Source organism: Dermochelys coriacea, chromosome 1 (assembly GCF_009764565.3).
Source record: "Dermochelys coriacea isolate rDerCor1 chromosome 1, rDerCor1.pri.v4, whole genome shotgun sequence".
NCBI lineage: Eukaryota > Metazoa > Chordata > Testudines > Dermochelyidae > Dermochelys > Dermochelys coriacea.
The window spans coordinates 38,959,306-38,973,598 of record NC_050068.2 but is presented as its reverse complement, the minus strand read 5'-3'; the positions used below and the strand labels follow the sequence as shown (position 1 = coordinate 38,973,598).

Below are 14,293 nucleotides of genomic sequence, written 5' to 3'. Positions count from 1 at the left end.
TAGAGAATTGATTATTTTCCTTTAGTATTCTTATAAACCTAAATAAATAATAATTAATAACTATCAGTATTACTTATACTATAATAGTTCCTAATGTGCTAGACATATGGGAAGACACAGTCCTTGCTGCCCGCAACCCAAACAGTTTCTTTTAATTACAGTTGCAGAACTACAGGGTAAAAGTGTTGTTCTTCTAGATTAAAAAGTTCTTTCTGGACCAGAGATGGTGCCTTTATAGGAATTGTGCCTACAGATATAGTCCAAAAGTCAGAACACTTGCACAGTTCTGAACTCTGCCACATGCATACACAGATACAAAAAGAAAATTGCAGTTTCTAAATCATTAAAAAAGCAAGTATCTCCAAAATAAACATAGAGATTATGCCTCTCTGTTGGTTCACTTGCAAACATCCAGTCTGGGTAGTGGGTGTGACAGAAACAGACTTTGTTTGGATGCCTAGGTACTCCAACAACATATGATATAAAAGAAGCTTCACAAGGAAAGTAACGTATCATTCAAAAAGCACCAAAGAACACAAGCTTTTGCAAAAATAATTTTAGTTCTTCTGTTAAAGAACTAAAATTGTTCACTGTGATAATATTAAGCAATATGTGCTTTAATTCTTACAAGATTACAGTAATTGTTTTTCTTTTCAGTTATTTTCTAAAGACTTTTTAGAGACATATAGACCGTAATGGGATATTTTAATGGAAACACATATCCTTTTTTCTACTGCCACAAAGCTTGTAAACTGGGTTATGATGGAGTTCTCCATGCTGAGGTTAATAATCAGGACTTTCAAAGCATGTTTCTTCATCTAGGTTGTTATAAAATTACAAAATATGTTTAAAAACAAAACATACAGGTGAAAACAATATTAGCTAGAATAATTATCAATGTCAAAACTGAATATACACAATATGTTCTTATGCACCATGGATATAAGTAAGCTAGCTCAGCTTGCAGCTATTTCTAAGCAGTGCTAATGTGGTTATGTTTGTGTACCCAATTTCCTGCTTCCTATTTAGAAGTGTTCTGAAGGGAGAGGAGCTAATCCTAACCCTCTCAGCTACTTGCAGATTTATCCACTTGTGCTGGGGGAGAGGAAACTGGAATTGGTAATTCTTAAAGAAAAACTGCATTGGAATGGTCTTGTCACAAGTCAATCAGGGCTCCATTGGGCTTCCAGCTCCTTCCAGTGCAAGCATATGACTCCTTATCAGATCCTGGATCAATGACAGTCATTACTGAAACCTAAAGGGGAGCATGTCAGCAGCACAACTAAAGCAAAACACCTTGCACCTATGGGACACAATTTGTGTCAAGTCAGGAATGGAAATGCTCAAGCCTGTTCAGGACTCAGAAACATCCTGTACACAGACATATGATATACTGAGAAACAAACAATCTGAAAACAAACAATCAATCATGTTCTCCAGAATCTTAGCTTTCATTTAATGAAAATAAAGTAAGCCTCTAGCTGTCATGGCTGTGAAGAAAATCTCAAAAATGTGAACTGAGTGTAAGTGGTGCAGAGATTTCTGTTGGTATGCAGAGCATGGACCAGTAGCTCTGAAATGTGTGACTGACCCCCCCCCGCCCACCCATTTTAGTGAGTATTACCTCAAATGCCCATTAACGATAATTTAAATGTCAACAATGTTAACTATTTGTAAGAAAGCAGTATGGGGGTGTCACAGATTTGCAAAATTTACTATCTGTGAATTAACTGTCTCACTTTGGTGCCTCAAGAGGATGGCATTTGGAAGGTACCATCACTTATTTATTCCCCACAATCAACCCCAATTTGCCTAGAACAGCACATGGGCATAATCAAGTCCCAGTGAGGGGGAGACAAGCTTAAGGAGACTAGTAGAGCTCTGAAAACGTGCACCATCATATTTTAAACATCTGCACGATTTACTGTGATGCAGCATTAGACCCAACTCACATGGATGGAGCTTATTTTGTAGGCAGAGCTGTGAAAAGTACCACTACTATATTTTCCCCCAATCTGACCCCAAAGCTTGGGACTCACTCCTGCAAACTTTTCTCACATGAGGGTCTTACTGGCTTCTAAAACTCTGACTTCTAGTGGGACTACTCAGGTGAATAAAGTTTGCACGATCAGGTCCTCACACATACAAGCAAGTAAAGGTTTACAAGATTATGCCCTCATGTCTATAAACATATGTGAAACTGAATGTTGAAAAATAGGATGTTCAGAAAAGAGCTACAAGAATGATTTGAGATGTGGAAAACATGCCTTCTAGTGAGAGACTTAAGAAGTTCAATTTATTTGGTTTATCCAACAGAAGGTTAAGAAGTGACTTGATCACAGTCTACAAGTACCTACATGAGGTAAAGATTTCTGACAGTAGACAACTCTTGAACAGAAACTAAGTGGAACAACTTATCTGGGGATGTGATGGGTTCACCATCACCTGAAGGTTTTCAATCAAGACTCTCTCTCTTTCTAAAAGATATTCTATAGTTCAAACAGAAGTTCTGGGCATGTTCTTTTGGCTTGTGTTATCCAGGACAGATGACTAGATGATCATAATGGTCCATTCCAGCCTTAAAATCTATGGAATTCATACTGCAACCTTCCAATTTCCAGTCCCAAGTCAAAGATTCTCTCCACCTCTCCTCTTCCTATCCCCATTTCACTGAACCCCTTTAACAGTTCTTGCTTTAAGCCTAAACTGAGATAAAACAGTGGTTCCTAGTTCATATTCTGATCTTTAGAATGACAAACCTCATGTTCTTTCATTTTCATGAAGTATCCCATCTTCATAATTCCTAATGAGGGCTCTTGCTATGAGTTTGTGGAGAAGCTACATTAAGGAAAAGAGACAAGTTCAAATGTTCACCAATTTAAAACCTTGTATTTAAAAATCTCCATTTTATGTATAAGGTTTTCTGATTTTTAAAGTCTTCTGATCAATGAGGATTCAGTTTCAGGATAACTGGCATCTAAAGTTACATTTTATTGAATGTTAAAAGTTTCAAGGGAGTATTTTCCATAGAGGAGCATTACATGCCACACTTTGTTTGAAATAATTTTGTATTTTTATGATTAGTGTGCATTTTTTTAACTTTTAAAAATCATCATACCTTTATACCATCAACTAATTCCTGCTCTGGGGGACAGTGAACTGTGCAAACTGGTGATGTAATTTCTGTTTCAACTGCACCACTCTAGCCAAGAGGAGGAAAATAATCTATACATCTGTAATATGTTAAAGCCAACAAGGAGTGGGAATCCTGAGTACTGTTAAGCCCAGCCCAGTAAGGACATGGAGCAATGTGTCATCCAATCATCTCCACAGGTCCATTTTTTAAAAAAACATTGACTGACTCTGAAGGGAACCCCTGGTAAGTCCTTTTTGGCCAGATGTTGGTAGCCAAAACAAAGGGATCTTTTTGGATAAGGGGGAAAAGGAAAAAATGGTGGGAATTCTCAGATTCTATCTGAGGCATAGAAAAATAACACTCATCTTTGAAATTTGGCCCAGATTTTCATAAGGCAGCTTCTCTTTTTGCAATCACAATTTGCACCTGTCAAAATTGCATTTGTCCTTTCTGCACCTTTGATTAGTTGTGGGGTCAAAAGAAGGTGTGTGATTTGTGGAGGTACAAACCACAAACTTGACCCATGAAGAGGAGTACTGATCTGAAGCCCAGATGAGTATTTGAACCCCTCAGGACAGTAGTTTAAAGAATACCTGACTCATTAGGATAAGTGAGTACCTTCCCCATTCACACCAACCCAGTTTGTCTGTATAAGAGCTTGGAAATTTACTGAAATAGCTTCCAATGTGGATTAAGATAAACAACAAAGATGCACTCATTAATAAATAAAAATGCTCACACATGAATTTACACCAAAGTAATTATTTCAAAATAATTATTAATAAATAATTATTCTGGAATAGTTATTTAGGTGAATTTCCAGGAGTAAACAAGCTCTGAAAAGTAAATAAATGCTCTTTTAGCCATTTTCCTCTTTTCAGTTTAGGAAGTTATTTAGGATTGCTGCCGTGCTTTCCCATAGGGAGTGGATTTGCAGTTTCTTCAACATTAACTGAAACAGTCACAACCTTTGGTCACACTGGATAGTGCTGCCTTTTAGGATCCCTCCTCTCTCAGGGCATGTCTACACTACAGACTTAAGTTGACCTGTTAGGTTGACTTACAGCCACCTCAGCAATTACTGCAGTGACTGATGTCCACACTACTCTCCTGTCAACGGTGCGCATCCTCACCAGGAGCACCTTCCACAGACTGAAGAGGGATAGTGTTGGGGGCTGAGAGCCAGGACTCTCAGCTCTGCGCAGGTCCCCGCCTGGAGCCAGCTTGGCTTCTTGCCTCCCAACTGGGAGCTGAGGCCAGCTGCCCACCAGATTCTCAGCTTCTCGCCTCCCCACTGGGAGCGGGAGTGAGCCACCCAGGCTTCTCACCTCCCTGAGCTTTTTCATCAATTTCACGGATCCAGCATAGAGCCTTGAAATTGCCAACAACCAATGTAAGTAATGAGGTGTCTACACAGATGCTGCATCGCCCTAACTACACCGACATAAGCCCTATGCCTCTTGTGGATGTGGAGTTAGTATGTCGATGTAGTAGGGCACTTACATCAGCGGGACAAGGCTTTAGTGTGTACACTGACATAATTAGGTCATAACTAGCTGCCTTACGGCGACCTATGTAGTATAGACCAGGCCTCAGTTCTTTTAGAATTTTTCCAAAAAGCAATGGCTTAAGTATTGAAAGAGAACGCTGCTGCATCATCCCCAGCAGAGGTCAGCTAACATCACCTCAACATCAGAAACTACAGAGGCAGCCCCAACAAATTCCTAAAATGAGAAGAACCACCTTCCACCCAGGTAAGTTAATATTTTACAAATCAGTCTGGGCCATCAAGCATGTAGGAAATGTGCTCACTTATCCCACATAGGTCAGCTGCCTTTTTAAAAGCTTCCTTCAAATGTGGCTGAGGTTCTTTATTAAAACAGCAGAAGCAAAAATGCTGAAAACAAGGGTATATGCTATTTTAAAACATGTATATGGTGTTAGGATATAGATATTCAGGCCTGTCTGTAAAGGCCTATACTCTGAGAATTTAGGTGTATTCTTATCACTTAGCTAGTTATAGAAGTATAAAAGAAAGAATCAAAATCACTGTCTCCGGGGTAAGAGCCTTCTCTTACTGTGACAGTCTGAGGCCCTGCTCTTAGGCTAAGGCCTTTGGCTAAGCAGCAGAGGCAGCCATAAGCTGGGAAGTGACCGATCACATCCTCACATTCCAAACTAGTCACATTGAAAAAAGGTGCTATTGGGCTGTTAGGAATACAATCCTGTCCTGATAATGCCTATCGCCTCTAGAGAAAGGGAAGTGCCTAGAAGATGTAAAAGGAAACTTAGTTTGATAGCATCCTGTCTGGCAAGAACTCACTTATCAATAGCTGGGATGTGAAATCCTCATTTCTGTGTTTGTTCTATCACTGTAGTCCCCATTTCCCTATTGTTTGTCTGTATAATCTCTGTCTGGTTCTGTGATTGTTTCTGTCTGCTGTATAATTAATTTTGCTGGGTGTAAACTAATTAAGGTGGTGAGATATAATTGGTTAAATAATTATGTTACAATATGTTAGGATTGGTTAGTTAGATTTCAGTAAAATGATTGGTTAAGGTATAGCTAAGCAGAACTCAAGTTTTACTATATAGTCTGCAGTCAATCAGGAAGTGAGAAGGGTGGGTGGGGGGAAAGGGAACAGGGAATGGGGGTGGGGAATTGGAATCATGTTTTGCTAAGGGGGAGGGAATGGGAACAGGGACACAGGTAAGGCTCTGTGGTGTCAGAGCTGGGAAGGGGGACCCTAAAGAAGGAAAATGTAATCATGCTTGCTGGAAGTTCACCCTAATAAACATTGAATTGTTTGCACCTTTGGACTTCGGGTATTGTTGCTCTCTGTTCATGCGAGAAGGACCAGGGAAGTAAGTGGGTGAAGGAATAAGTCCCCTAACATATGGTATGTATAAATAACATTGGCCTAACTCACTGTTTCTGTTGTCTTCTGTAATTCAGTGGTTGATACCATTGCTTGCAATTCTTGGTCATTTATTAGTGTATTTAAGGTGGCCTGAAAGAAATAAGAAATGCATTCCTCTCATTTTCCCCTATCATTCCGTACTGTCAGCACTTTTGCAGTGATGCTCAGTTTTCAGAAATGCAAACAGAATTGGAGTTGTGAGTAATCAGATGCATATCTTTAAAAACATATTCCCTGGTACACAAAAGAATCTATACAGAAGACCCACAAAAAAGGAATCCTAAATGTATTTAAGCACAACAGGACATCACATACGACATTTTGTTGAGAAGATGGTTTCTATTAAAGTTTGATTCCCTCTATAACTTGTATGATAAAGGTTGGTGGTTAATAAAAAGTGTGTCAATCAATGTTCCCTCTAATTTTTTCCATCCATGTGTGGAATAAATTTTGTTATGTGCACCAAGGTATGTGCGGATATACGCCACCAGTAGAAACAAAAAACCTAGATATAATATATATTTTTAAAAAGTTAAATAGGGATAATTACTCCAGCCGGACAGAACATTATAGGCATTATAGAACTCCCTACTCAAAGAATTCAATTTAAGTGTAAGAGAAATAAAAATTATGAAATGCATAGACCCGTCAAAACACTAAAATAACACACTTTGAAAGAATAAAATTACAGAGAATATATGTTTCAGAGTGGTAGCGACATTAGTCTGTATCAGCAAAAAGAACGAGGAGTACTTGTGGCACCTTAGAGACTAAAATTTATTTGAGCATAAGCTTTCGTGGGCTAAAGCCCACTTCATCAGATGCATACAGTGGAAAATATAGTAGGAAGTAGACAGATAGATAGATAGATAGATAGATGCAGAGAACATGAAAAAATGGGGTTGCCATACCAACTCTAAAGAGACTAATCGATTAAGGTGGGCTTTTATCAGCAGGAGAAAAAACACTTTTGTAGTGATAATCAGGATGGCCCATTTCAAACAGTTGACAAGAAGGTGTGAGTAACAGTAGGGGGAAAATTAGCATGGGGAAATAGTTTTTAGTTTGTGTAATGACTTATCCACTCCCAGTCTTTATTCAAGCCTAATTTAATGGTGTCCAGTTTGCAAATTAATTCCAGTTCTGTAGTTTCTCGTTGGAGTCTGTTTTTTTGAAGTTTTTTTGTTGAATAATTGAGATTTTTAGGTCTGTAATTGAGTGTCCAGCGCGGCTGAAGAATTCTCCTACTGGTTTTTGAAAGTTATAATTCTTAACATCTGATTTGTGTCCATTTATTCTTTTGCGTAGAGACTGTCCGGTTTGGCCAATGTATATGCCAGAGGGGCATTGCTGGCACATGATGGCATATATCACATTGGTAGAAGTCACCTACGACAGGACAGGCCCAACAAAGAAAGTAACAGAACACCACTAGCCGTCACCTTCAGCCCCCAACTAAAACCTCTCCAGCGCATTATCAAGGATCTACATCCTATCCTGAAGGCCGATTCCCTCACTCTCACAGATCTTTTTTCAGAGTAGCAGCCGTGTTAGTCTGTATTCGCAAAAAGAAAAGGAGTACTTGTGGCACCTTAGAGACTAACAAATTTATTAGAGCATAAGCTTTCGTGAGCTACAGCTCACTTCATCGGATGCATTTGGTGGAAAAAACAGAGGAGAGATTTATATACACACACACACAGAGAACATGAAACAATGGGTTTATCATACACACTGTAAGGAGAGTGATCACTTAAGATAAGCCATCACCCACAGCAGGGGGGGAAAGGAGGAAAACCTTCCATGGTGACAAGCAAGGTAGGCTAATTTCAGCAGTTAACAAGAATATCAGAGGAACAGTGGGGGGTGGGGTGGGGAGGAGAAATACCATGGGGAAATAGTTTTACTTTGTGTAATGACTCATCCATTCCCAGTCTCTATTCAAGCCTAAGTTAATTGTATCCAGTTTGCAAATTAATTCCAATTCAGCAGTCTCTCGTTGGAGTCTGTTTTTGAAGCTTTTTTGTTGAAGTATAGCCACTCTTAGGTCTGTGATCGAGTGACCAGAGAGATTGAAGTGTTCTCCAACTGGTTTTTGAATGTTATAATTCTTGACGTCTGATTTGTGTCCATTCATTCTTTTACGTAGAGACTGTCCAGTTTGGCCAATGTACATGGCAGAGGGGCATTGCTGGCACATATCACATTGGTAGATGCGCAGGTGAACGAGCCTCTGATAGTGTGGCTGATGTGATTAGGCCCTATGATGGTATCCCCTGAATAGATATGTGGACAGAGTTGGCAACGGGCTTTGTTGCAAGGATAGGTTCCTGGGTTAGTGGTTCTGTTGTGTGGTGTGTGGTTGCTGGTGAGTATTTGCTTCAGATTGGGGGGCTGTCTGTAAGCAAGGACTGGTCTATCTCCCAAGATCTGAGAGAGCGATGGCTCGTCCTTCAGGATAGGTTGTAGATCCTTGATGATGCGTTGGAGAGGTTTTAGTTGGGGGCTGAAGGTGATGGCTAGTGGCGTTCTGTTGTTTTCTTTGTTGGGCCTGTCCTGTAGTAGGTGACTTCTGGGTACTCTTCTGGCTCTGTCAATCTGTTTCTTCACTTCAGCAGGTGGGTATTGTAGTTGTAGGAATGCATGATAGAGATCTTGTAGGTGTTTGTCTCTGTCTGAGGGGTTGGAGCAAATGCGGTTATATCGTAGCGCTTGGCTGTAGACAATGGATCGAGTGGTATGATCTGGATGAAAGCTAGAGGCATGTAGGTAGGAATAGCGGTCAGTAGGTTTCCGATATAGGGTGGTGTTTATGTGATCATCGCTTATTAGCACCGTAGTGTCCAGGAAGTGGATCTCTTGTGTGGACTGGTCCAGGCTGAGGTTGATGGTGGGATGGAAATTGTTGAAATCATGGTGGAATTCCTCAAGAGCTTCTTTTCCATGGGTCCAGATGATGAAGATGTCATCAATGTAGCGCAAGTAGAGTAGGGGCATTAGGGGACGAGAGCTGAGGAAGCGATGGGTACCCGCATGGCCCCACAGTATGCCAACATTTTTATGGCTGACTTAGAACAACGCTTCCTCAGCTCTCGTCCCCTAATGCCCCTACTCTACTTGCGCTACATTGATGACATCTTCATCATCTGGACCCATGGAAAAGAAGCTCTTGAGGAATTCCACCATGATTTCAATAATTTCCATCCCACCATCAACCTCAGCCTGGACCAGTCCACACAAGAGATCCACTTCCTGGACACTACGGTGCTAATAAGCGATGGTCACATAAACACCACCCTATATCGGAAACCTACTGACCGCTATTCCTACCTACATGCCTCTAGCTTTCATCCAGATCATACCACTCGATCCATTGTCTACAGCCAAGCGCTACGATATAACCGCATTTGCTCCAACCCCTCAGACAGAGACAAACACCTACAAGATCTCTATCATGCATTCCTACAACTACAATACCCACCTGCTGAAGTGAAGAAACAGATTGACAGAGCCAGAAGAGTACCCAGAAGTCACCTACTACAGGACAGGCCCAACAAAGAAAACAACAGAACGCCACTAGCCATCACCTTCAGCCCCCAACTAAAACCTCTCCAACGCATCATCAAGGATCTACAACCTATCCTGAAGGACGAGCCATCGCTCTCTCAGATCTTGGGAGATAGACCAGTCCTTGCTTACAGACAGCCCCCCAATCTGAAGCAAATACTCACCAGCAACCACACACCACACAACAGAACCACTAACCCAGGAACCTATCCTTGCAACAAAGCCCGTTGCCAACTCTGTCCACATATCTATTCAGGGGATACCATCATAGGGCCTAATCACATCAGCCACACTATCAGAGGCTCGTTCACCTGCGCATCTACCAATGTGATATATGCCATCATGTGCCAGCAATGCCCCCTGCCATGTACATTGGCCAAACTGGACAGTCTCTACGTAAAAGAATGAATGGACACAAATCAGACGTCAAGAATTATAACATTCAAAAACCAGTTGGAGAACACTTCAATCTCTCTGGTCACTCGATCACAGACCTAAGAGTGGCTATACTTCAACAAAAAAGCTTCAAAAACAGACTCCAACGAGAGACTGCTGAATTGGAATTAATTTGCAAACTGGATACAATTAACTTAGGCTTGAATAGAGACTGGGAATGGATGAGTCATTACACAAAGTAAAACTATTTCCCCATGGTATTTCTCCCCCCCACCCCACCCCCCACTGTTCCTCTGATATTCTTGTTAACTGCTGAAATTAGCCTACCTTGCTTGTCACCATGGAAGGTTTTCCTCCTTTCCCCCCCCTGCTGTGGGTGATGGCTTATCTTAAGTGATCACTCTCCTTACAGTGTGTATGATAAACCCATTGTTTCATGTTCTCTGTGTGTGTGTATATAAATCTCTCCTCTGTTTTTTCCACCAAATGCATCCGATGAAGTGAGCTGTAGCTCACGAAAGCTTATGCTCTAATAAATTTGTTAGTCTCTAAGGTGCCACAAGTACTCCTTTTCTTCTCACAGATCTTGTGAGACAGGCCAGTCCTTACTTACAGACAGCCCCCCAACCTGAAGCAAATACTCACCAGCAACCATACACCACATAACAAAAACACTAACCCAGGAACCTATCCTTGCAACAAAGCCTGTTGCTAACTCTGTCCATATATCTATTCAAGGGACACCATCATAGGGCCTAATCACATCAGCCACATTTTCAGAGGCTTGTTCACCTGCACATCTACCAATGTGATATATGCCATCACGTGCCAGCAATGCCCCTCTGCCATGTACATTGGCCAAACTGGATAGTCTCTTCGCAAAAGAATAAATGGACACAAATCAGATGTTAAGAATTATAACATTCAAAAAAAGAAAAGGAGTACTGGTGGCACCTTAGAGACTAACGAATATTTGAGCATAAGCTTTCGTGAGTTACAGCTCACTTCATCTGATGACAGATCCGATACAGACAGACATCATCTTCCTCTCCAAATGCAAACAGATGAACATCATACCAAAAGGACTGAAGGTAAAAAATCCATTACAATCTACATACCACACAGACTATGCTGACAGCTTGTAAAAAAATTTGTTAGTCTTTAAGGTGCCACAAGTACTCCTTTTCTTTTTGTGTATCACAGAGTGAGACACAGAGACTGTGTGTGTGTGTGTGTGTGTGTGTGTGTGTGTGTGCGAGAGTGTGTGTGTGTGCGTGTGTGTGTGCTGGCTGCTGGGAAAGTTTCTGACAGATGCCCTGCGCTGTCTCTTTAAGAAACTCACTGAAAGCTCACCTGCTCTGTCCTCACCCCTGTTGTCTTCCCTCCCCCACTCTGCAGAGATGGGGTACATGGTCGGGGGGGGGGGGAGGAGATAGAGAGAGAGAGAGAGAGAGAGAGAGAGAGACTGTGTGTGTGGGTGTGAGAGAGAAACTGTGTGAGCTGGCTGCTGGATGGGAAATCTCAGAAACAGTGCACTGTCTCTTTAAGAAAGGCACTCAGTCATTCACCCTTCCTGGCAGCAGCTCTGAGTCCTGAGCCAGGCTGTGTCCCCTGCCTCTCCCCTGCTCTGTGGAGATGGGGTACAAGGGCAGGGGGAGAGGGAGACACCCTGACATCAGCACCTTCCCCCCCACACTCTGCACAGCCAGCAGGAGGGTCCTGGGAGCAGCTGGAGGATGGAGCAATGTGGGGAGGAGGGGCACCTGAACACATGCTGCCGGCAGTGCGCACTCTCCTAATCAGCTGGGTGGCACTTAAATCTCTCCTGTGCTGCCATTCAAGCGCACAGCTTACCGGGAACACAAGTGTCAATAGTACTTTCTGTAACTGTACTGAAAACAGTTTTGTCTCATTCACACTAGCAGCTGAGCCATTTTCAATGCCAGTTGAGAAAAATTTGGGGAAAGGATGATCCTATGGAAGGATGGATGGTCTAGTGGTTATGGTACTAGGTTAGGAGATCTGGTAGATCCCTGTTCTACAAGGCACTTCCTGGGTCATTTAGTTTTTAATTTGTAAAATGCAGGTGATTGTACTTCCCTGCATTATAGGGGTGTTGTGAGGATAAATATATTAAAGTCAGTGATGCACTGTGGTAATGGAGGCCATGTAAGTACCTAAGACAGATAAGAGGATCATTGTCAGTAATTGGTTGTTTGCCTAGTACAGACTGTAGGTAAGACTGTACATTCCTTGGGGGCAGGGACCACCTATTTCTCCATATTTCTTACAGGTCAGGCACAGTGATGGCTTTTAAACAACATTTTTAAGCCAGTGTAAGAAAGTCACACAAAATTTATCCCAGCAATCAATATATAGGAAGCTTTGCAATGTATTATAGGTGAGTCGCATCATACGCGCATTTAACTTACGCGAGTTCAACTATATGCGCTCAGCAAAAAAAAAGGAAAAATAACAAGATAACTGAAAATAGTGCGGGCGATTCCGTCCACCATTCCACACAATGAGCATATGCCCTGGAGTGAGCATGAGATGGAAGACGTGAATCTGCTCTTCCCTGAGTTGGTCTCAGTTCCTGCATGCCTCTTCTAGGTGTGAGCATATTGCCGCCCTGAGTGTGATTCTAGTGTTTAAAGATACTTATTTTTCATACAATATGGCCCCTAAACGCAAGCCAATTACTTCATCTGGTGCTCAATTGAAGAAACAGTGATCTGTTCCAATGCTGGAGGAAAAACTGGCTGTGTTGGACTTATTGAGAGATGGTATGTTGGTCTCCAATGTGGCATGTAAATATGGCTGCAACAAATCTAGCATCCGTGCCATTAAAATTCAAGAGAGAGAAATTCATCAAGCCATGGCATCAAGTGCTCCAATAACTGCTAAGGTGACGAGCCAGGTGTGCGATAAGACTTCAGTGAAGACTGAAAAGGCATTAACCTTATGGCTGGAAGGCATGAACCGTAAACATGTGCTTATCGATGGCAACATGTTGTGAGAAAAGGCTCTTAGCCTCTACATGCTGTTCAAACCGCCCGCCAAAGAGGGACAGCTTTCTGATGAGAAGGAATTCAAAGCCAGCCAAGTTTGGCCAATTCAAGCCGCTTCAACCTCAAAAACGTTCAGACTACTGATGAACCTGCATCTACCAATGAAGAGGCAGCAAAAGCCTACCCTGAACAATTAAAGAAAATCATAGAAGAAAAAGGCTATCTTCTGGAACAAGTTTTTAATGCTGACAAGACCGGGCTCTTCTAGAAAAAAATGCCCAACCGCACTTACATTTTGAAATCAGTAAGACAAGCCCCTGGCTTCAAAGCAGCTAAAGACCGTGTGACTCTGTTGTTTTGTGGCAATGCAGTTGGGTATTTAATAAAGCTGGGCTTGCTCTACAGGGCTGCAAATCCCTGTGCCCTAAAAGTCAAGAACAAAAATCTCCTGCCTGTGTTCTGGCAAGCAAATAAAAAGGCTAGGTGATGGCAGCATTATTTCTGGATTGGTTCCACAAGTATTTCATTCCGGAGGTCAAGCGGTACCTTGAAGAGAAAGGACTTGACTTTAAAGTGTTGCTGATCGTAGACAATGCTCCTGGCCACCTTGTGGCACTCCAATTTGCGCATATTGACGTTGAAGTCATCTTTCTCTCCCCCACCCCACCACCTCCATTCTTCAAGCTCTTGACCAAGGAGTGATTCGCTGTTTCAAGGCCATGTACATGAGGCTTACGTTCTCATGGATACGTAGCGCTATGGATGCTGATCCCAATCTTAATGTGATGGAGTGTTGGAAGTCCTTCAACATTGCCGATTGCATCACTTATATTAAACAGGCAATGGATGCATTCAAGCCCGAAACAGTCAATGCATTTTCGCAAAACCTATGGAAAGAATGTGTGAATGATTTTAAGGGTTTCCCGACCATTGACAAAGAAGTGAAACACATTGTTCAGGTGGCCAGGCACATGGGTGGTGACGGGTTCGTTGACATCCTTGAGGAAGAAATTGAAGAATTAATTGAGAGCCATAGAGAAACATTGACTAACAAAGAGTTAGAGGAACTGATAAAATCATCTATAGAAGACGAAGATGATGACGATGAACAGGAAGAGCCAGCAAGTTGGAATCTTCATACATTTGCTGAAGTGTTCCAAGCAGCGAAACACTTGAATGATTTAATTTCTGAATATGATCCCTCTATGGAACGAAGCCTCAAAATCACACGTAGTATTATGGACAATTTGAGACCATATCAA

The 14,293-nt window shown here is 41.8% G+C and overlaps 1 protein-coding gene across 1 annotated transcript in view; it reads right to left on the bottom strand.

Moving 5' to 3' along the window:
- PARP4 (poly(ADP-ribose) polymerase family member 4) overlaps positions 1-14,293 on the bottom strand; it is a 103,756-nt gene that overhangs the window by 17,265 nt on the left and 72,198 nt on the right. The window contains 4 exon segments of the mRNA XM_043505061.1: positions 723-818; positions 2,760-2,769; positions 2,771-2,838; positions 6,067-6,147. Of these exon segments, the coding sequence (XP_043360996.1) occupies positions 723-818; positions 2,760-2,769; positions 2,771-2,838; positions 6,067-6,147 (255 nt within the window).